The sequence below is a fragment of the Mobula birostris genome, chromosome 26 (assembly GCF_030028105.1).
Source record: "Mobula birostris isolate sMobBir1 chromosome 26, sMobBir1.hap1, whole genome shotgun sequence".
Lineage (NCBI taxonomy): Eukaryota > Metazoa > Chordata > Chondrichthyes > Myliobatiformes > Myliobatidae > Mobula > Mobula birostris.
The window spans coordinates 46,826,354-46,851,088 of NC_092395.1; the positions used below are offsets into that span (position 1 = coordinate 46,826,354).

Consider the following 24,735-nt stretch of genomic DNA (forward strand, 5'->3'; position numbering starts at 1 on the left):
ACAGGAGTTATAACTATCACCTTACTGTTTACAGGGGTTGGGAGAGCGGGGGGGGGTTACAACTATCACCTTACTGTTTACAGGCGTGGGGGGAGCGGGGGGGGGTTACAACTATCACCTTACTGTTTACAGGCGTGGGGGAGCGGGGGGTTACACTTAAGGAGCAGTGGTCATATTATTATGTTTTAATTCAAACATGGAAGAGTCAGAATAGCTAACGAGTACTAATTGCAGTGGGTTGATAATGTATTTGGTTAACAGTAAGATGAAGCAAAGAAGGAAATTATGACAAGATGTCAGATTAATAGTATGGGCTGTATAGAAAGAAAAGAGGTTATTAAAAAAAGGGCTAAGGCAGGAGCTAATTTAAGAGGAACTCCACTCTTCTTTAGGTATATAAATAATTTCTAGATCATCAATTTTCTTGACATCTGTGAATCTACACAACACACCTCCTAGTGAGTTCACAGATGACAGAAACACTGGGAGTGTTATTGATAGCAAGGGTAGTCTTTGGCTATAGATAATCAGACAGACAAGTAACAATGGAATTTAGTGCTACAATTGTGGGGAGTTGGATTTTTGCAGGACCAATAGGGTTAAATAATCACAATGAATAGTAGGACCTTTAGACGTGCAGAGGAAATATGGTGTGATGTCCAGCACTGGTGGCATTGTGGATCCTGATCAACACCTAACCATCAGAATATAAAATCCCGTCAAAATCTCATTGCTGTTTTTGAGACTCACTTAAAATATTTCAAGCTACTGTATAGGTGCATACATCAATATGCTCTTTATTAACTATAGCTTGGCATCCAATACTATCATCCCCTCTAAACTAATCAATAAGCTTCGAGACCTTGATCTCAATAGCTCCTTATGCAATTGAATTCTCCATTTCCTTACTTGCAGATCCCAATCAGTTTGGACTGGCAGCACCTCTTCCATAATCTCCTTCAGCACAGGTGCACAAGACTGCTCTACACACTTATGATTGTGTGGCTAAGCACAGCTCCAAAGCCTTATTTAAGCTTGCTGACGACACTACTGTCATTGGCCAAATCAGCACATGGGAGGGAGACTGAAAATCTGGCCAAGTGGTGCCACAACAAACTCCTCTTACTCAATGTCAGCAAGACCAAGGAGCTAATTTTTGACTTCAGGAGGAGGAAGCCTGAGGTTCATGAGCCAATCCCCATCGTGGGATCAAATGTGGAGATGGTCAGCAATTTTAAATTCCTCGGTGTTATGATTTCAGAGGATGTGTCCTGTCCCAGCACCTAAGTGCAATTACGAAGGAAGCTTGGTAGTGCCTCTACTTCCCTAGGAGTTTGCAAAGATTTGGCATAACATCTAAAACTTTGACAAACTTCTAAAGGTATGTGGTGGAGAGTATATATACTGACTGCATCACAGCCTGGATTGGTAACACCAATGCCCCTGATGGAAAATCCTACAAAACGTAGTGGACACAGCCCAGTATATCATGGGTAAAAACCCTCCCACCACTGAGCACATCTACAGGGCGTATTATCACAGGAAAGCAACATCCATCATTAGGGACACCCACCGCCCAATGATGCTCTCTTTGCACCATTACACCAGGAACCTCAGGAGTCACATCACCTGGTTCAGGAACAGTTATTAACCCTCAGCCATCAAACTCTTGAACCAGAGGGGATAACTTCACTCACCCCAACACTGAACTGCTCCCATAACCTATGGACTCACTTTCAAGGACTCTTCACCTTGTGTTCTCAGTATTTATTGCTTTTTCATTTATTAATTATAATTTCTCTTTTTTTCTTTTTTATTTACAGTCTGTTATTTTTTTCCACACTGGTTGTCTGTCTTGGTGGTCTCTCATTGATTCTATTATGGTTATTGGATTTATTGAATATGCCTGAAAGAACATGAATCTCAGGGTTGTATATGGTGACATATTTATGCTCTGGTAATAAATTTACTTTGAACTTTTGAACTTGAACATTTAAGGGAGGCTGTTGGGATTAGCCATGCTGATTTGGGTAAGGACTTGGGGTTTCCTCTACAACCTATAGGTGAACAAAAACTAGACTAATAAAAGAAGTTCAAGTTCAAAAAGAACTTAAATTTTTCACTTTATTTGTCCCAGGGCTTGAATTTTTAAATTTTAACTATTTAAAAATACCAATTTGGAATTATTTTCTTAATAATGTCAAGTACAAAGAATTTATATTTTGCTTTCATTAATTTGCATACAACTTTTAAAACAAGTTTGCAGAGTACTGACTGATCCCTGTTATTTGCTGGGTGGGCTCATTAGTGCCTCATTGATATGAAAAGAGCCACAGTGTAAGTGCATGCATCTACATGAAAGGATAAAGATTTTTCTGAAGAAATAATGAAAAGAAATACCATAGTTATTACAGTGATCCAACAAGGCTATCTGTTGAAACTCAAAAGATCTACACAGTGCATGGAATCCAATTAGAGAAATCCAAGCACTAATGAACAATGAACCCTGCAACTGAATCAAAGCTCAGACTTTAGTCATACTTACTAGCTTGGTGGCTTGCAGATTAACAATAACCAGCTTTCCGCCTTTCTTTTTTGTATTAAAGGGCAGATTGCCGCTCGGTTTGATTTGAAGGGAGCTCCCCAACGTAATGGCCACATCAGACTTCCTGTGGGGATGGAGAAAGCTCAGTAAATTTGCTCTTCCAGGCAATTCCTCACAACCAGCACGTAACTAGAATATAAATGCTAGATGCTAAGACTAAAATAATAACTTAAAAATTACTGAAGATAACTGAGTATTCTCCAATCATTCACATTTGGTTTTCTTAATTTTACTGATTTCCTAGTAATTTTTATATCATGTAGACGCACACAGTATACATTCATTATTGCTTTAATAAAGTACCATGGGATGGGGTGAAGAGCAACAAGTAGCATTGACTGAGCTGCTGAAAGAGAGAGGATAGAGAGAAGAAGTGCAAGGAGGACGTGGGCTATGCTACTATAGGAAGGAAGTTAGTGTTGAGGGCAAGAAGACTAAGCAAAAGACGCTGATATGGTAAGCAAACCATAAACACAAGAGATCCTGCAGGTGCTGGGAAACCCAGAGTTACACACAGAAAATGCTGGTTGAACTCAGCAGCTTATTTCTATAAAACTGATTAACAAGTTGACATTTCGGGCCGAGACCCTTCATCAGGACAGGATATTAAAGGGGAAGATACTGGAATAAGGTGGGGAGGGTGAGAAGGGTAAGTTAGAAGGTGATAGGTGAAGCCAGCTGGGTGGAGGAGGGGATGAAGTAAGAAGCTGGGAAGTGATAAATGGAAAAGGCAAAGGGCTGAAGAAAAAATCTGAAAGGAAAGAAGTGTGGACCATGGGAGAAAGGAAAGGAGGAGGGGCATCAGGCAGAGGTGGTAGGCAGGTGAGAAGAGGTAAGAGGCCAGAGTGGGGAAATGAAGAGGAGGGAAGGGGGAGGGGAAATAAAAAATTACCAGAAGTTGCAGAAATTGATGTTCATGCCATCAGGTTGGAGGTAACTTAGACAGAATAAGAGATGTTGCTCCTCCAGCCTGAGAGTAGCCTTGTTGGGGCAGAAGAGGAGACCATGAACCGACATGTCGGAATGGGAATGGGGATAGGAAATGAAATGCTTGGCCATTTGGAAATTCCATTTTTTGTGGATGAAGCTATGGTGCCTGACCAAGTGACTCCCAAATCTATGCCGGATCTCTCCATATAGAGTCCACACTGAATAGAGTAAATGAAGTGCTGCCTCACCTGAAACGACTGTTTCGAGCCCTGAATGGAGGTGAGGAAGGAGGTGAATGAGCAGGCGTAGCACTTCTACTGTTGACAGGGATTAATTCCAGGAGGAAGATTAATGGGGAGGGACAAATGGACAAGGGAATTATGGAAGGAACAATACTGCGGAAAGTGGAGAGTTGTGGGAGGTGGGGTGGGAAGGTAAAGATGTGTTTAGTGGTAGGGTTCTGTGAAGGTAGTAGAAGTTGTGGAGAATGTGTTGGATGTGAAGGCTCATGGAGTGAGGACAAGAGCAACTCTATCTCTGTTAAGACAGAAGATAGATGGGGTGAGGACTGATGTCCGGGAAATGGGGGAGATACGGATGAGGCAACGAGGGCAGCAACAATGCTGGAGGAAGGAAAACCCTATACTTTGAACAAAGAGGACATCTCTGATGTCCTGGAAAGGAAAGCCTCATCTTGGGCAATCTATTTCCATCAATCAAAGGCTATGTGGAGAAAGCAGGAGACTGGGGTTGAGAAGGAAAATAGATCAGCCGTATTCGAATGGCAGAGCAGACTCAATGGGCTAAATGGCCTAATTCTGCTCCTATGTCCTAAGGCATTATCTATTTTATCATTTTACATTAGGAAGAATGTGAGAGGATTCAGAACAGATGTACAACAGCAAAACTCTTAACTCAGCATATTCAGGACTTAAGTTGCCAGACTAGCAGGTGTTATTTTATTAATGATTTTTTAAAAAATATTACACAGTGGAATAATAAATATTCCAGTGAGCCCTAAGCATCATGGGAAACAGAACCAGGGCAGTTTCAAGGGGGTACGGTCAGCAGAATGAGGTAAATTTGAAGATAGCTCCAGAACTGTGGTCCCAGTGAGTAGATGGGCAATATTGCAAACTTTGCCTGGGAACCATGGGTAATCAATGGTGCCTTTTAAACAAATGGTGCCTTTTAAACACATCAGATTGGCCAGCTGCACATACCCATTTGGCCTTATTCCTTGATGCCAAACCATCAGGGTTTCTGAATGGCCAGGTTGTGGATTATTGGACTTTTACTGTATGCAGAAGAATTTTAGATACAAGGTTACATACTGGAGCTGATCTACGTGGCTTTATGATTTACCCAATGTTTGAGATCATAGAAGATTAAGGTAAGGGGTAAACAAATTGTACCTTTAATGACTAATAAACAAGGATTTAAAATGGCATAAAATATGGGCTGGGGAGGAAATTCAAGGAAATTTGTTTTATAAAATGCGTAGTGTAGTTATCAACTGGAACAATGACAGGATGGAAGACAGAATCAATCCGGGCTTTCAAAGTGGAAGTAAACAGGCTCTTGACAGAAAATAATTTACAGAGCCCTGGAGAGGGGAAAGGGCAATGGAAGTGAATGGATTCATTCAAACAGAAGGTCATCCTGTACCACACAGCCTCCTGTGCCATAATGATTCCATCTTAAGTTGTGAGAAAGTGGGATATATTTTGTTTCAGGTGTGACGAGAATACACATAGATTAAGATGTTAGCTGTCCTGTGCTGGCACCAGTGGGATCAGCAGTTGGTCTGCCACCTGTCTTCAGGAGAAAGAGAGATAAGGAAAACAATGGAGCAGCATTGGAGATGTTAATGAAGGGATGGGAGAGTTTAACGGAAGGAGAGCTGTCAAGGTCGGCTCCCCCTTTGAACCCTGAACTGTTTGAAGTGATGGACAGGCGATACCCCAGCAGGGGGATAAAAAGGAACAGGTTCGCCAAGGCAAGACACACACAACACCCCGAGGTAACGACACCCTGGAAGCGGTGCGTCTCCCACAAGTCGGTGGGAAGTTTTGGAAGGCTGATCGCGGGACCAAGCCATAGATGCACAGGGTGGAAAGGCACGATCAGCCGGAACCTGGTGTGTCTCCGCCCTTGCCTGGGTGCCAGGTTCACCGCAGAGAAACGATCGTATCTGGAAACGGAGGGGTCACGGTCGGTGACCTCAGAAGACATCACAAAGGGCTCGCCCGAAAGCTGACTGCGAAGAATATCGAAGGTCTGTGTGGAAGCCGTTTGAATATTCATTCATTTTGCTCTCTCTCTCCTTCACCCCACTGTCCATCTCCCACGGCAGTGATTACTGCGAACTGAACTGAATTCAATTGAACTGAACTTTGCGTCACTTTGAAACTGGTCACTTACCCCTAGACGATGATAGAGATTGATTGATCCTGTTATCCTAATTCTGTGTACATGTGTGTTTATCATTGCTGAACTGTTGCATTTATTACCCTTTTGATTAGAGTACTGTGTTGCTTGTTTCTTTAATAAAACTTTCTTAGTTCTAGTAATCCAGACTCCAACTGAGTGATCCATTTCTGCTGGTTTGGCAACCCAGTTACGGGGTACGTAACACAGGTAAAGGATATTCCCAAGATTCAAGAGGAATAATATAGCTTTGTGTAGAGAATGGGAAAAAGCTGTTCCTGCATGACAGGATTAGAACCATGGATTTTTTGTGTGGTGTTTATTAACTTTAATTCAAGTACCAAAACAGAAACTCGCTAGCTTCTATTTTAACCTTTCTGGAATGGAATTGATTAGGTGGGTTTATGAGAAGGAATTCAATGTCGAGACATGGATTTCTCATATGTTACCTGTGTAAGTTAATGATGTAAATTCAAAACAACACAAAAGAAAACAATGAAATGAGACGCAAGTACATAGCATGAGTGAGGAACTAACTGGTTTCTCAAGACGGACAATAGTATGCAAAGTATCAAAGTAAATGCTAAACTCATTCAAATGCCCTCCAAGGATATATTTGACAGCTCAGGACCACTGCAGGAGGATCATCTGCCCATACTCACTGCAAGTCCTGTTAACTGCAGAATACCATCTCTGGTAGCAGATATCATCAATATCTGGATGGGAGGACTTCAAATCAGCACAGGAAAGCAAAGGTCTATACTGGGACGCATATACAGGATTAAGTCCGTGTCTGATGTCCTACACACAAGTGTTACAAATGGTTGATTCAAATGCCTGCGAATCATTCTGCTCTACCACCTCATACAGAAACCAAGGCTGGGCAATAAATAAGAGTCTTGTCAATGATAACCATATTTTTTTTAAATCAGTAAAGTCTGGGGTGCCATGGTAGAGTAGTGATTAACGCAATGCTATCATAGCTCAGGACACTGGAGTTCGGAGTTCAATTCTGATGCCAGCGTATCTCCAAATAAATAAATATAAATCCATTCAAAACAACTAGTAATTGGAAATGTGGGGAGAGAAAGGTAGGGTTAATGTAGATGAATGTTTTATGGTTAGCATGGACTCATGGGCCAAAGGACCTCTTTCCATTACGACTATGTTTGAAAACCAGGTTCTGAACATTAAAAAAAATAGAAAAGCACACATTCACTGATAGGTTTCAAATGTACCTGCAGGCTTCATCTGCCAAACTGAGGTCCCGTTCAGGTAATGAATCTTCCCAGTCCAAAATGGTATCTCGTAATTTTCCTCTAGATTTAACATTTTAAATTGTCACTTTACGCAGCATTCTGAAAATGTCATCCCACACACAATCTGATCTTTCCAACACTGATAATCAAGAAATGCAAATACATTGTAGTTGTTCTATAATAGAAACTGTCAGTCATGAGTTAAATAATACAATTCTGAAGCCACTGACAAAGCTTATATGACATTTGAATTTTGTACACTCATTTAATGTTGAGACTGTAGATTCAATTGATGCTAAAGTTAAGATTGATGATGATATTGTTGTCTTTTTTAACATTTGGGATGAAACACATTTGAGTTTGCATGTTTAAGTTGTGTTTCAATTTCAAAGTATGTAATTTAATCATTGCTTATTAGTTAATATACTGTGGAATTAATAGTGCTATTACATATGCTTTCTGGTTTCAATCAAAATGTAGGCTTTTTTTGAAAAGCTACAGAAATCAGTAACCATTCTTAGAGTGCTGAAGAACATTATCAATCATATATTCATTGAGGAAAAGTAGTTTGCTTTCAATTTAAGATCAATAAAGACTTCTAAGACAAGGCCAAAATCTATCAATGACCTTTGGGCTTTCCAGTGCCAGTGAAGTGACATGTGTACTATACATGTGTAGTATGATTACAACAGGAGGGGTAGCTTTTATGGAGTAATATGATGAGTGAAGCAGACCAGAGGGCAGATTGAGAATACAGAACTAAATTTGCTTATTCACGTATCTCAGAGAGGATCATACGTTAATTATTGAAATAGTTAACAACCAGGGCACCACAGTTGCACAGTCATTATTGCAATGCTATTACAGACTGGGGTATTGGAGTTCAGAGTTCAATTCCAGCGCTCTCTGTAAGAAAGTTTGTATGTTCTTCCTGAGTGCATGTGGGGGCTTCCTCCAGGTTCTCTGGTTTCCTCCCACGATTCAAAAACATACCAGTTAGTAGGTTAATTGGTCATTGTAAATTGTCCTGTGATTAGGCTAGGGGTTGCTAGGCAGCGTAACTCAGTGGGCCAGAATGTTCTGTTCTGTGCTGTATCTCTAAACAAAATAAACTATGATGATTAAGTCTAGGAACCTGGGCTTATCAGGTGGGATTTACCAGCTTCTGCATTTTATTTTCCAAGATAAGTATAAGACAGGGTGGGATGTCTATTATTAATAGTGCACAACTTTGTACATACCGTATTATAAATGATATACAAGTTAAAATTCTTTGTGTTTTAACTATAAATTGGAGGCTGATTTCTACCGGTTCCAAAGCTAGGTCACTTCAACATTTGGTCCTGGTTATCAGTGGTTATTAAGTATGAGCACCTTTTAGCATTCAGCCTTGATGTCCATCACTTATTGGTGCTTAGCCTAAATCCCATTTCCAACATCACTGGAAGTTCATGTTTGAAACATTGATGCAAAAAAGTAAGAAACTGTGAAGTAGCAGGCAAGTCGGTAACTAATTATTTGTGGCATGTTTGCAACAATGGAGCACATCTACAACTCCCATGAGTTTATGAAGTCAACAATTATTAATCCTTTCGACTTTTATGTACTTCACCATCACTACAGCAAAGTCAAGGTTGCAAGCTTCTGATATAGGCCAGAAACACTAAAAAGTACGGGAATGTATTTTTGATGAATTTAATGCCTGATAACGCTACTAATTCCCCATTTCATTAAACTCTGTTTAATGACGTGAACTGAATTATTTTATACCATTCTGATTCAACTTGTTATTCAGTTTCTCCCAATAGATACGGTGTATACAGATATAAAAAAAAAGAATGCAAGAAATACAGGCAAAATAGACCATCTGGTCTTTAGAGCCTGCTCTGCCATTCATGAACAGAATATCTGATCTTCTATTTCAGTGCTTTATCCCAATAACCCTGAACTCCATTATGTCTGAAGTACTATTGATTTCTGTTCTGTACCACAGTTCTCCACAGTAGAGAACTCCAAAATTTCACAATGCCATTAAACAAGGAGTCCATGGATTCCAGGTTGGGAATTCCTGGACTATATGAAGAAACTCTTCATCTCAAACCCAAACTATTTATCACATTCTGAAACTGTCTCTTGCTCCTAAACCCTTAAAAGACAGCAAAAACATCTTCCTAGCCTCTGGCCAGACAAGATTTTTAAGAATTTTGTATTGTTTAAAAAAATCTCTTATTATTTTTCTAAGCTCGAGAAAATACAGTACCAATCTATGCCATTTATCCTCGTGCATCAAACCAGCCATTCCCTAAACAAGTCAAGTGAATTTTCAGTGCAATGCCTCAATGAGAAATACATCCTTTCTCAGGTAAGAAAACCAAAAAGTACACAATACACTAAGTATGGTCTCCCTGAAATGCTATACCACCGAACAAGACTTCCTGTGTTCAAACCTTCTTGGAATAAAATAATATATCTCCTGCAGCTTAAATACATGCTGCTGTACATTGGCCTTCAGCTGAATGAAACAATTGCAGATGTGCTCCATTGTGTACAAATACTCTAGGTCCTTTTGATCATTAATACTGCCTAATGTTTTCACCATTTAATGAAAACACAACCTTCCTGATATGTGCACTAAGACAGATAAATACACATGCAGATGCTCTATTCCATCTGTAATGTCCTTGCCCATTCAAATAGTTGGTCCATTTAACCTTGAAGCCTCCAAACTCACAATTCTACCTAGGATGTCAATAAATATGGAAATATGACATTTGGTTCCCTCAGCTTAATCACTGGTGCAGATTGAGAAAGCTGGGGTACAGACAGACCACCAGTTTACCATTCATTCAGTTGTGTTAGGGAGACTCTATAGTGACAAGATCAAAGCACATCTGGCAGATCTTAGTTTCTGACTGAACAGAAGTTTAGCAATGAAACAGAAACATACGAAATGAGGCTTGGAAAACAAAGATTTAGAAGAAATTTTAAAAAAATGTAACTGCCAAAATCATTCATGAGCAAGAAGATAGAAATATTGCAGGAGAATGAGAAGTCTTTCAGCCTAAATCAACAAAAATGGTAATCTTTATGGAGGGGCATGGAATATTGTAAAAATATGAGGATATATTACATGAATTGAGCTGAACTAGCTAAGTCTGGTCATGGTGGCTGTACAGAGTCATCATTGTGCTATGAAGTAAAGCAGGGTAATATATATGGTCAAAAAACCTACTCAGTTCTTCAGGTCAACTAACGTAAATGACTCTTATGTGCTTTTTCCACTCAGGGAATATATGGGATAAGCAATAAACATGGATATCATCAACAATGTTATAGCACATAAGCAAATTTGTAAAAGATTGACTGAAGTCAGCACAATGAAGCAGACCATTCAAGTGGGAAAGATTTACACTAAACAGATTTTCTTTTAATAATTTGATTAGAAATCACATAATTAAAAGTTGCCTGGTGCCAGGAATAGAGTTCCCACTCCTGATCATCATCTGACAGCTCCTGCTAGATTAAAGGGTATGGAGTGTCATATGTATGCTCCAGTCTATGTGTTTTCTTTAGTTTAGTGACCAGAGCGTGGATAGCATTTGTATCTTGACAGCAATAATAATTTTCAGGGATATAAATATAATGTAAGGAAGCAATGACATCATTTTCAATCAATGTATAAAATAAGGAGTCAGAATTAAATGAGATAGGAAAGGTAATCATTTATTGTTAATGTTTCACAATAAACTTTGAAGTTAGCTCATGTAACAGGAGAACCCCATACCTGCATGCTCGAAGACCTCTGGCCTTTTCAACATCGCACAATCGGCCAGTTAATTTCAGTCCCATGGTGCCAACTACTGAATCTCGAACATACTGTCTATAATAGAAAAATAGTGTGGGAAAAGTTAATATATAATACTGCAGGCTATCAAATCACCAGGAATTGCTCACTTCATTTCTCTTTTCATCTGGCATTCAACCAGACAATAGAGCCAGTGATAACCCAGTGAACGTAATATGTTAGTCACATTATTTTTCAAAAAGAATAATACCAGAGCTAAATGGGTTGATTGACACAACAGTCATGTACTTGCTTAACCATAAAAGATTAATGGATGTTCAAAAGATTAATAATTTATAGGGAGAGAGAGAGAGAGAGAAAAATTCCATTGAGGAAATCTAAATCAAGGGCGGAGATCTGATCAAAATACTGATCAAAACTACATTAAAAAGCACATCATTCAAAGGTTAATGGAAATATCAAAACTTACGCCTGAATTAAGTTAGTTACATATTTCAAACCTGGAAGTGATAATTGATATATTTTTGTAATGCAAAAATATTAAGGTAATGGAGGCAAGGTACAGATAAATAGATGGAAGTAGTTTAAGGTGAGAGGGGAAAGATTTAAGAGGAACCTGAGTGGCAACTTCTTTTAGAGAATAATGCACATATGAAACAAGCTACCAGAGAAAGTAGTTGAGGCAGGTACAATAACAGCATTTTAAAAAGATTTTGATAAGTCTATGGATAGGGATATAGGTCGAACTTATGCATTTGGGACTAGCTTCTGTTATGTATGACTCTAGCACAGAGTCAGATTCATCACAATGATGAAATAAGTTGATAACCTACGTTCTTTTTCAATTGTAGCCAACAGTTGAAGGGCTTAATTATTTTAATGAATGACCTTACTTTCAGAGCAGATAAAGCAACAGAGGCACACAAAGACAATACTTGGTAGTATTTTGAATTTGTCACTGATAAATTGAAGAAGACAGAAACCACTATAGAATAGGCAGAAGCATGACAAATGAAGATTAATGTTGAGAAATGTGAGGTAATACCTTTTGATAGGAATAGTGAGGAGAGGCAATATAGAATTAAAGATATTGTTCTAAAAGGAGGGCAAGAGAAGAGGACCTGGGGTAGAAAGAATGGGTACAAAAGTTATTGAGAACAGTAGGGCACACTGAGAAAATGGTTAATAAGGTATACAAAGTTCTAGGCTTTATTAAAAGAGGTACAGATTATAAAGGTCACTGAAATCATGCTAACCCTATATATTGCACTACTCTAGTCTAACCCAGAATATTGTTTTAGTTTAGGGAAGATGACAGAAAAAGGTGGACTACGTAGGAGGAAGGGTTAGAGTGATCTTGGAGTAGGTTAAAAGGCTGGTACATCGTGGGCTGAAGCCTGTAGTCTGCTGTAATGTTCTATGATGTAAAAGTACTGAATGGGCTCAGATTCACCCAAATATATCCGGAGACAAGGGACTGAAGTTAAAAGGACAGAGACATAAGACAGGCAGCTAAAGGGAAAGATTGGAGGGCCACAGGAATTATAAAGGGAAACTGGAAATTCTTAAGGATACTTCAAAACAAGGATGAGAGGTTTAAAATCAAGTATTCAATTAACTGAGAGTCAGTGCAGTCAATGAGCACAGTGTGATGTGATAGGACAATGCAATGATACAAATAGATTTTATTACTCTGTTAAACAGATTAGACTAATGGAGGCCAGCAGGCCTCACTAGGAACAGTCAAAGGTAAGAGTTAACAAAGGCAGAGATAAATGTTTCAATAGCACAGGAAAGAAAAGGCGAGCAAAAGTTAAACTCAGCAGTCTCACTGATTTGCTCTAAGACCAGGGACCACGTCTGTGCTGGGCTCTGAGACTAGGTCCAGATCTAGAAACAGTTAAGTGTGCATCTAGCACCACATAATTCAAGAGTACGGAACTGGTGGATACAGTTTTATTTCCTAAAATATTAATCTACTTAGCTTTTTATTTATTTTCTTGAATGGACAAAATAAAACAAGCTTATTGTGAGTGGCCCATAAAATACTCGATCTGGCCTTCCCATGAAAATAGACCATAAGACTATAGGAGCAGAATTAGGTCATTTTGCCCATCAAGTCTGCTCCACCATTCTGATAGAGCCATGGCTGATCCTTTTTTCCCCTCCTCAACCCCACTGCCTGGCCTTTGATGCGGAGTTCAATCAAGAACCTATCAACCCCTGCCTTAAATATACCAATTGACCTGGCCTCCACAGCTACCTGTGGTAACAAATTCCAAATTCACAACCCTCTGGCTAAAGAAATTTCTCCACATTTGTTTAAAATGGACGCTCCTCTATCCTAAGGCTGTGCCCTCTTGTCCTAGACTTCCCCACCATGGGAAACAGCCTTTCCACATCTACTCTGTCCAGGCCTTTCAACATTCGAAAGGTTTCAATGAGATCCCCTCTCATCCTTCTAAATTCCAGTGAGCACAGACCCAGAGCCATCAAACGTTCCTCGTATGATAACCTGGAATCATCCTCGTGAAACTCCTCTGTATCCTCTCTAATGCCAGCATATCTTTTCTAAGATGAGGGGCCCAAAACTGTTCACAATACTCAAGGTGAGGCCCCACTAGTGCAGCATCACATCCCTGGTCTTGTATTCAAGCCCTCTGGAAATGAATGCTAACCTTGCATTTGTCTTCCTCACTGCTGACTCAACCTGCAAGTTAACCTTTTGGGTGTTCTGCACAAGGACTCCCAAGTCCCTTTTCATCTCAGAATTTTGGATTTCCTCTCTGTTTAGAAAACAGTCTGCACATTTATTTCCTCTACTAAAATGCATGGCCATGCATTTTGCATAATGAAGCATTCCATTTCATTGATGTAAATCAGATATAAAGATAGCAAAAGTTTCACTAATTTTAAGCTCATTTTCAATTAGTTTTCATCTGATTCCTGGCAACTTTCAACTTTCAAATCTGTGAAATTTTATTGTTCAGCATAATTTACACAGTAATTATTTCCAAAAACTAGAGATTAACTTTTTCAACTGGATGGAGCTATTTTTGATTTCCTTAGCTGTGTGGTGGGAAGCTACATCAAAGCTCTACCTAGCATACCAACACCAAACATGAAATTTCTCTCTCAGAGCTCAATTTCCCCAAATTCACAAGGGCCACTGAGGTTAGATCATCACCAGTCAGCAATGATTACTCTGTTGTGGCCAGAGAATCATCTGTAATTTACTATTTCCTCTCTCGAGTCAGAGTTTATTATCATGTGCACAAGTAAAAAGTATAGATTCAGTGAAAAACTTGCAGCATCATCACTGGCACACAGGTACAGACAACAAACAGAATATAAATTATACAAGAGAGTGGAGCGAGAGAAAAAAAGGCTGCATAAATAAGTGGTGCATAAAAAAGATAAAATCGGAGACAAATCAAGGATAGTGCAAAAGGTGGTATGTAGCATTCCATTGCTAAGCTAAGGATAGGTTGTGCAGATTTGTTCCAAGAACCTGATGGCTATAGGAAATAGCCATTTCTGAAGCTGGTGGTGTGGGACTTCCAGTACCTCCTGCCTGACCTGGATGGTGGGGGCTCCTGATGACAGATCCCACCTTCATGAGGCAGCACCACATAGATGCCGTCAGTCATCTGGAAAGTTGTATCTACAACTGTCTGTAGCTTTCTGCATTCTTGTGCAATGGAACTGCTGCACCAGGCCACAACGCAACCAGTCAGGATGCTTCCAATAGTTCACCTGTACGCTCCCCTATACCATTCCCTCTCATGGCCACCAAGGACTTAACTTTGGCTTACTACTTTTCATCAACATTTGGTCCCTCAGCAAATCAGCTAAATAAACATTGAATGAGGTTCCATCTGTATGTTGATGATAACCATTCTTCCCTAACACAATTCGACAAGGTAGAGACAGATAGGTTTAAGGAGTTAGTTCAAACACACAGTCCTAAAGTGGTCACTTCATTCAGTGACAACAACTGGGCTCTAATATTTATTCCCATGGAATCCCACTCGTCACAGCCTCTCAATTAGAAAATTATCCGCTTATTTGTTCTTCATTAAGAGCTACCTGTTGCAGAATACACTTGGAAGGAGAGTCCCCGTCTGTGGATGATGTTGCCATGGAATAGCACATAGAAAAGGAAAAGCAGTTAGTGATGACAGATGGTTGGTGGGTCACAGAGTGTTATCTTGCTCCAACAGCCAATTTGTAGGTACTTTGGCTATGAGTAGATTAATATGAAACTAGGCAAGGACAAACTCCCAAGGTGGACAATGAAAAAAAGCTATTAGTGAAACCTCAAACACAAGAAAATCTGCAGACGCTGGCAATCCAAAGCAACACACACAAAATGCTGGAGGAACTCTGCAGGCTAGGCAGCGTCTATAGAAAAGAGTACAGTCGATGCTTTGGGCAGAATCCCTTCAGCAGGATGGGAAAGGAAAGGGCAACGTCAGAATAAGGTAGTGGGGGGAGGGGAGGAAGAAGTACAAAGTGGCAGATGATAGGTGAAACTGGGAGGGAGGGAGGTGAATTAAAGAGCCAGGTAGTAGATAGATGGAAGAGATAAAGGGCTGTAAAGGGGGAATCTGATAGGAGAGGACAGAAGACCATGAAAGAAAGGAAACGGGGAGGAGCACCAGAAAGAGGTGATGGGCAGGTAAGGATATGGTGAGGGAGGGAAACAGGAACAGGGAATGGTGAAGGAGAGGAGATAGGAGGAGCAAATACTGGAAGTTCAAGAAATTGATGCTCATGCCATCAGATTAGAGGCTACCCAGACAATATAATGTGTTGCTCCTCCAAACTGAGTGTGGTCTCATTGTGGCAGTAGAGGGGACTGTCTTGTCAGAATGGGATGGGAAGTAGAATTGAAATGGGTGGCCATTGAGCAATCCCACTTTTTGTGGCGGAAAGAGCAAAGGTGCTGGACGAAGTAGTCTACTAAGATTTGCACAATGCTTTACAGTACCAGCGACCTGGGTTCAATTCCTGCTGCTCCCTGTGAGAAACCTCCATATTCTTTCTGTGACTGCATCGGTTTCCTCCCACAATCCAAAGTCATACTGTTTGGTAGGGTTAATTGGTCATTGTAAATTGTCCCAAAATTAGGCGAAGATTAAATGGGGGGGGAGTGGATGGATTGCTAGGCAGTGCGGCTCAGAGGGCTTACTCTGCGCTGTATCACAACGAATAAACAAATAACATTTTTCCATCTAGTAGGACCAGAGAAAATCACATGGAAGGCATTCAAGGATGTTGTTGAAAATTTTCTTGGCAACTACAAAGGATCGAACTATGCGCAGCTGGTTGACAACATTCTTCAAGCATACAAAATCATGAAGTGACACTAAAAATTCATTTTCTGCATTCCCACTTAGGCTTCTTTCCTGCAAATCTTGGCACTGTCAGTGACAAGCATGGTGAAAGGTTTCACCAGGACATTGTGGTGATGGAGAAACGGTATCAGGGCAATTGGAATCCTTCAATACTGGCCGATTATTGTTCGACACAAGTGAGAAGCCACAGGCGCTGAATACAAATGAAAATCATCAACAAAATATTTTTAGCTTAGTTGAACTATTGCAAAACATCAGCACCATTAAGGAATTAAACGCATTATATCAATAAAAGTTAACTTCTTGTTTCTCCAAATTCCTAAATGATACAAGTAGTCTGAAATTATATTTGTGCTCAGCTTTAAGCGGTCTATCATAACCACAAAGGATTTCTGTGGAAACAACAATACTGCCAAGTGATTTTAGTCTCCTGAAATAAAGACAATGGGAAAACAAACAATTAATTTAATCTCACGATAAGACACTGCACAGAGCTGCAGCTACGGACTACAAAAATGTATAAAACTTACTTGCCGCATTTGGTGCATTCTTCCACAAACATATTACCGTGCAGCTCAGAAAGCTTGTCCCTGTGGACGGAAACACAGTGTAAATGTGCAAATCCATTGGCAATTCTACTTACGCACACAGATGTGTCAGAATTTACTACACAGAAACTGTACAACTAGCGCACACTTTACACTCCACATGAACCACTTTGCATCCTATTTCATTAGTCACCAGTTAACCCTTTCACCCTGATGTACAAGGTTACTCAACTTCACATGGTAGCAAGTATCATATTCTGAACACACTTGATTATCCCAAATTCCTCGTCTCAGTTGTGTGACATTTTTACAGTAACAAGTTTTGGACTTATTGCTGCTCCAGTGGGCAGGCTTTTTCTTTTCTTCACAACTGTCTCCTTTCCCTGCAAAACTTGTATCAGGGACGTTTGTGGAGTTGGAAGTTAGCCAGTGGAAGGGTCAGTAGTGAGATAGAGGCCAGTAGGTGATAGGTAGACTGAGAATGGGGAAGAATGCAGGCAGATGTAACCAAGTAGGGGCGGATTGGGATTGGGAGACTGGGGTAGGTAGAAGGCAGATCAAGCCAGGTTGCAGTGGTGGAGGTGGAAGGTAGAGACGTGCTAAAAGGTGTAAAGTTTTTTTTATAGATTAGCTTTATCTATCACATGTACATCAAAGCGTATAGTGAAACGCATCATTTGTGTCAATGACAAATACAGCCCAAGGATGTGCTGGGGCTAGTCCTCAAATGTCACCGTGGTCCAGCACCAACATAGTATGGCCACAACTTAGTAATGGGAACAAAAATGGTAACTCTGGAGCGGATCAACAAAAGGTGGTGGCTGAAGGATAGCAGGAAGGGTTACCTGGAATAGGAAACTTCAATGTTCATATCATCAGATTGTAGACTACCAAGGCACAATATGAGGTGTGGTTCCTCAGCTTGCCTTGAGTCTCGCAAGAGATGCTAGGTTAGTATGTGAATGGGAAGGAGAGTTGAAATGACATGCAATGGAGAGGCCAGAATGGTCACAGCCTTTATTTTTGCTTCTCTCCGCCTATCAACCACCTGAGTTTGTCTTGTAATTCATCCCCTGCTCCTCCCTTAGCTGGTTCTATTTGAATGTTATCCTTCACCTATCCTCAGTTGACTAAATACCTACTGGCCCCCATCTCACTAGTACAATTCTCTTTATACTAGCCATCATTCCTCTCCACACTCAGTTCTGATGTAGGAAATGACATGTTGACAATTCTTTTCCTTCCATAGATGCTGCTCAAACTGTTGAGTTGCTTTAGCAGATTGTTTGTTGCTCCTGATTTTAGGATTGGCAGTCTCTTCTGTCCACACCATTTTTATGCTTGACATCCTGAAACAGATTTGCTATTCCAGACTCTATCACGGCAACAGATCATCAAGTAGATGGACAGAGGGAATAATTCAAGGATGTTCTCAAAGTTTCCTTTGCAAATTGTAACCTTATTAAGACTGCTGGGAATCCATGGCAACCAGTTGCTCAAAATGAAGGTGCATTCAGGATACACTGAGAACGTCAATTGCATTTGCCAGGAGCACACAGATGCTAGCTTAAATAGTGGAAGGCATGCAGCCTCTGCCAACCTATCAATCATTTGTGACCCTGTTTGTGAGATCCACTCTAGCTTGATTAGCCATTTTAGAGTCCACAGAACTTGGAGTTAACAGAGTCGTTCTTAACTCCAAGGAGCTACCCAAGAAGTGGCAATCTTCTATTTTTTAGTGTTTTGTGGTGCTTATGACTTCCTTCTAGATTTTGTCAAAAAATTGAGCAGAGGAACCTACTGGCTGTCAATGGAGTAGCAGTGTTTTTAAAGTTGCTTCTACTCTACTTAATTACCGTTTCCAACTTGTTCTGAAAACTTACTTTTAAACGCAATATTGTTTTACGATGACGGGTGCCAAGGCTACTTAAAAAGAAGAGGACCCTCCTATAACTTCGGAATCTATTATGGAGACATTTCAGAAGCATAAAAATGAACTTTCGGAGGAGTTCCAGTAGAAATTCCGGCAACTCAGCGCTGAATTTAAACGAATGGATGTAAAATTGGATTCTATTCAAAAAACTTTAAGTGAACACGATAAACGGATAAAAGAGAATGAAGACACTTTGATGATGTTGGATACGAAGACTGATGACCTGGAAAAGATCTGTGATAAACAGTCAAAGGTTAATGAAAAATTAAGACAGAAGATTATCGACTTAAGAGAATAGAAGCAGAAGAAATAATTTACGAATTCTGGGTTTTAAAGAGTTAATCGAAGGCAATCAGCCTTTGGAATCTTTTGCAAATCTTTTGGCTAATTTATTTCTGAATATTTTAAAATCCCAACCTAAAATAGTCCAAGCTCATAGATCGCCAGTACCAAGACCTCCTCCAGGAGAACGACCTTGTTCAGTGTTAATTTGTCTTCATGACTTTCAAACAAAGGAAATTTCAATTTGTGAATCTTGTTGGAAAGGTATGATTGATTATGTAGGCCAGAAGATCAGAATTGTGGAGGATTTTTCACCTGAGGTGTTGAATGAACACTTCCAAGTTTTAAAAAGTTATGTTGGAATTGTATAATAAAGGTTTTAAACCCTCTCTTTGTTACCCTGCTTGTCTTAGAATCATTTTGAAAAATGGCTCTCAGAAATGGTTCTGTTCGACTCAAGAGGTGCAGGATTTTTTAACTTCCGAATCAGTATCAGAAGTTTAACTGTTCAATAATTCCTTACATAAATCTATGTTGTGTCTGCCTGATGGATCCTTTTTTTTTAGAATCAGCAGTCTAACTATTCATTACTTTCTTTTATGAACAATTGTTTTTTTTAAAACTTTGGTATACCTTCGTATCTAATTTTTTTTGTACTTTTATTTCTTTGCTTAGAAAATTAATCAGTAAGTTTTCATTGAGTTAATACTTTCCAAGTTAATATGTTCTGAATTTTCTTAGTTCTTTTTAATATTTTATACTATATTTTTTCATGAGGTTTTTTAAAATGTTTAATTTTGCTCTGTTTTTTGTTTTGTCTTGTTGGAATGCAGTTAGCCTTGAAATTTTTTGGAGCTCAGCCAGTAGTTCGTTTTGGGAGGGTAATGTAGGTAGGTTTAGCTGTTGACTGCGCTTTGATCAACTTTCTCTCTTCGGATGGGGGGTGGGGGGGTGGGTTACTTCTTTTCTATCAGCTGTTTGGTTGTCTTAGCTTCATTTGTTGCTTGGTTACTTTATCTTAAAGCTCATTGTTTGGACTTAATATACATTCCAGCGGTTTTTATTCTAACCTCTCTTTTAAGCAATATTTAAAATGGACCATACTATTAATTTACTTAGTTTTAATGTGAAAGGACTAAACCATCCTGTGAAACGTAATAAGATATTTAATATTAAGAAATTGAATGTCTCAATTATTTTGTTACAAGAAACACATGTTCGTAAATGTGATAATTTACATCTTTTCAGCAGTTGGAAGAGCTTATTTTTTCATTCCTCCTTTCAGGCTAAGGCCAGAGGAGTTTCGATTCTTATAGACAATTCAGTTTCTTTCGTTCAACATAATGTAGTGTCTGATACCAATGGGCACTTTGTTATAGTGTCAGGGAAATTAGATAGTAAATTAATGGTTTTTGCTAATTTGCATGCCCCGAATATAGACGATCTAGGTTTTTTTGAACACTTTTTTTTGCTTTTACCAGATTTAAGTCTGTATTCTTTAGTTTTAGGAGGAGACTTCAACTGTTGGTTAGACTCTGTTTTAGATTGCTTATCTTTTAAACGATTGACTTTTAGTAGATCTGCCTCCTTTAGCCAATCTTTTCTAATGAAATGTGATATCGTTGATGTTTGGTGCTTTTTGCATCCAACAGATAAAGATTACTCATTTTTTTCTCACGTTCATCATACGTATTCCAGGATTGATTTTTTTTTGTTGATAGTCAATTGATTCCACTGGTTTGCTCCTGTGAATATAAAGAAATTGCTGTTTCAGATCATGCCCCTGTGTTTTTATCTTTAAATCTTCCGGCTGTCTCCCAAATAAACAGATTCTGGCGTTTTAATCCAACTCTGTTATCTGATAAGGATTTTAAAAAAATTTTGGGAGAGACAAATTACTCTTTTTTTTTGAAGAGAATATGCTAGAAGAGGCTTCTCGTCTTAATTTTATGGGATGCTTTTAAGGCTTATATTAGAGAACGAATTATTTATTTTACCTCAAGTGTTAAGAAAAAAGCTAATAAGGAGAGAATTGAATTAGCCAGTCAGTTGAAACAATTAGACCAAAAATATGCTTTGGCTCCAAATCTGGTTTCATATAAAAGACGTGGTGAAATTAAAACTAAATACAATCTGCTTTTAACTTATCCAATTGAAACTCAACTTTTAAAAGATAAAAGTCAGTTTTATGTTCATGGAGATAAAACAGGTAAACTATTGGCTAACCAATATAGTTATAGTTAAACCATTATAGTTAAACGCCAAATTAAAGAAATTTGTAAAGCTAATGGTGATAAAACATCTGATCATTTAGAAATAAATGATACTTTGAGAATTCTATTCTAAACTTTATAGTTCTGATCCTCCTAAAGATAATACTATAATAAATAATTTCTTAGATCGATTAAACATTCCTACACTTATTGATGATAATCGAAAATTGCTGGATCAACCCACTTCTTATGAGGAAATTGCTGAGGTTGTTCACTCTTTGCACTCGGGGAAGGCTCTGGGTTCTGATGGAGTTTCTGAAGAGTTTTATAAGGCTTTTCCCTCTTTGCTTATATCTCACTTATACTCAGTCCATTTGGACTTTTTAAAATTAGGTAAGTTGCCACAATCTTTTTATGAAGTCTCTATTTCACTTATTCTTTAAAAGAATAAGGATCCAACTGAATGTTCTTCTTATAGACCAATTTCCTTACTTAATGATGATACTAAAATTTTATCTAAACTTCTGGCTCGCAGGATTGAAAATATTTTGCCATCTATTATTTCTGATGATCAGACTGGATTTATCAAAAATCGATACTCCCACTTTAATATTCGTCGTTCATTGTGTGTTATTTATTCTCCTTCTAAAGAAATATCGGAATGTGTGATATCCTTAGATGCTGAGAAAGCCTTTGATCAGGTTGAATAGAATTATTTATTTAAAACTTCAGAAAAATGTAACTTTGGGCCTGATTTTATTCAGTGGATTAAATTACTTTATTTATCTCCCTCTGCTCAGGTTCTTACTAACTCTCAGAACTCTAAACCATTTAAACTTCAACATGGAACGAGACAAGGTTGTTCTTTGAGTCCTTTGCTTTTTGATTTGGTCTTAGAACCTTTCGCCATTGTTTTCCGGGAATCTAATGACATCACTGGTATTTTAAGGAGGGGTATTACCCACAAAGTTTCGCTTTATGCTGATGACCTTTTGCTCTACATTTCTAATGTGGAGTCTTCTTTACCTTCCGTACTTTCTTTACTCTCCTGCTTTAGTCAGTTTTCAGGATATAAACTTAACTTTCATAAGAGTGAACTTTTTCCTTTGAATAATTTGGTATTACTAACCTTCCTTTTAAAATTGTAAGAAATCAATTTACTTATTTGGGCGTAACAATTACTAGGAATTATAAATTCCTTTTTAAAGAAATTTTTTTTACACTTCTGAATTATGTTGAGAAGGCACTATCAAATTGGTCACCCCTCTCTTTATCGTTGATTGGCCGAATTAATTCTATTAAAATGAATATTTTGCCTAAATTTTTATATTTATTTCAGGCCGTACCTGTTTTTATTCCTAAATCCTTTTTGATTCTCTGGATTCTATTATATCTTCTTATATATGGAAAAATAAAATTTCTCGATTAAATAAAGTTCATCTTCAAAAAGCTAAGAAGAATGGAGGTTTAGCCTTACCCAATTTCAGGTTTTATTACTGGGCAGTCAATATATGGAAACTTATGTTTTGGTTATATTATATTAATTGAGACAACTGTCCGGTCTGTGTTTCTTTAGAAGCTAATTTTGTGAATAAATTTTCTATCATTTCTCTTCTCAGATCCTCAATTCCTTTATCTTTAAGTAATCTAACTGATAATTTTGTAGTTAAACATACTTTGAGGATTTGGGTACAATTTAGAAAATATTTTTGTTTATTGAGTTTTTCACTTTCAAGTCCCATTTTTTCTATTTTTTTAAACCTTCTATGACTGATGTAGTTTTCAAAGAGGGAATAGATTGGGTATTAAATGTTTTCAGGATTTGTTTGTTGGAGATAGTCTCTCTTCATTTGAACAACTGTCAGCTAAGTATAGCCTACCCAAAACCCACTTTTTTCGATATTTACAAATTAGAGACTTTTTGTGTTCTCAAGTACATACAATTCCTAAAAGTCCAGATAAGAATTTACTTGATAGAATTTTTAATTTGAAAACCTTCCAGAATGGATCTATATCTAATATTTATGGTATGTTGTTGGGAATGAGAAATATTCCTTTAGACAAAATTAAAAATCTCTGGGAACAAGATTTACAGATTCCAGTTTCTGAGGATACTTAGAATGAGCAATTTGTTAATTTTGTTGTCAGTTCAATTAACAACTCACAGTAACTTATTATGGCTAGCTTTTCAGATGTAACAGTTAGCAACGACTGCTGCTGGATCCAACTGTTTAATTCTTAGACTGTTTGTTATTTCTTTGCAATCTAACAATCTGTCTGTATTTTAAGTAGTCCTTATATGTACATAACAGTTTAATATGCCCCTATACAAAGTATAATTCTGGAAAGTTCTTGCAGTTTTATTTTGCAATACTTAAGTGCTTTATCATTGGTTAACTTGATACTGCAGTACTGAATATTAGCTTTCTAATTGGTTAATTCTTGTCTGTAGATTTCAGTTGAATTTTCCTTTTCTCTAAGGAAATAAAATAGCTAAACATGAAGCCAAGCATAGCAATCTTGACCTTCTTAGTTTTTTTAACCTTAACTTCCTCTATCACTGTCTATTAAAATTTCCTCTGTCAACTGTTAATAAAACAATAGTGAAGCAACAAGTTTTGTGCCTCGTTCTTGGACTTCAAAAAGAACCTTGGGTTTAAACATCAGGATCCATCATTGTCAGTAATGCATAAATTGGCAAATCAATCTTAAAGCAAGTAAATAAAATAACTGACATGCAAGGAATATATAACATGCTGCTATGACTAGATGGGTAGCTGATAAATCTGTAAAGGATTATGCAGTGGGAAAGTTTTGTGAACCTCTATTCTGGAGGAATAGAATTGAAAAGTAGACAAATTAAGTAAATACATAAATCATTATGTTGACCACATCTAAGAGCATCATACCACTCATTTCACAAATCAAGATTAAGAAATAATACCCATATTGCAGAAATGAAAAACAATGAATAGAAAACAGTTATATTTACACTGAGTAGACATTTCAGGCTAATAAAGAGAAGTCAAACCTATTTAGTGCAAGTCTTTTAAGACTTTGGGATTTGATATGATAGACTTAAGAAATATGCCTCCTGTTGGAGGTGTTCAAAACCAAGTTAATGAGTTCAAGCAGCCACTAATAAATCAAGGCTGATTTCTCTTAATGAGATTTTTTAAGTCCAGTTAGCATCTGAAGTAGCTCACAAGGAGCTAGACAAGTAGACAAGGGAGTAGATATAGAAAGGATATGGTGGTGTAATAAAATCAAGGAGTGAGAGATGATCCACACAGACCATATGCCAAATGGTCTGCTTCTGTGTTACAATTTCTATATCCTAATAAAAACTAGACAGTTACGAGCAGGTTAT

The 24,735-nt window shown here is 38.2% G+C and overlaps 1 protein-coding gene across 3 annotated transcripts in view; it reads right to left on the minus strand.

Moving 5' to 3' along the window:
- Window positions 1–24,735, minus strand: part of sirt6 (sirtuin 6) — a 40,687-nt gene that overhangs the window by 1,065 nt on the left and 14,887 nt on the right. For all 3 annotated transcript variants that reach the window (XM_072244611.1, XM_072244612.1, XM_072244610.1), the window contains 4 exons: window positions 16,920–16,979; window positions 11,009–11,104; window positions 7,204–7,284; window positions 2,546–2,669 (listed from right to left, as the gene is read on the minus strand). In XM_072244611.1, the coding sequence (XP_072100712.1) occupies window positions 2,546–2,669; window positions 7,204–7,284; window positions 11,009–11,104; window positions 16,920–16,979 (361 nt within the window). The remainder of the gene's footprint in view (window positions 1–2,545; window positions 2,670–7,203; window positions 7,285–11,008; window positions 11,105–16,919; window positions 16,980–24,735) is intronic.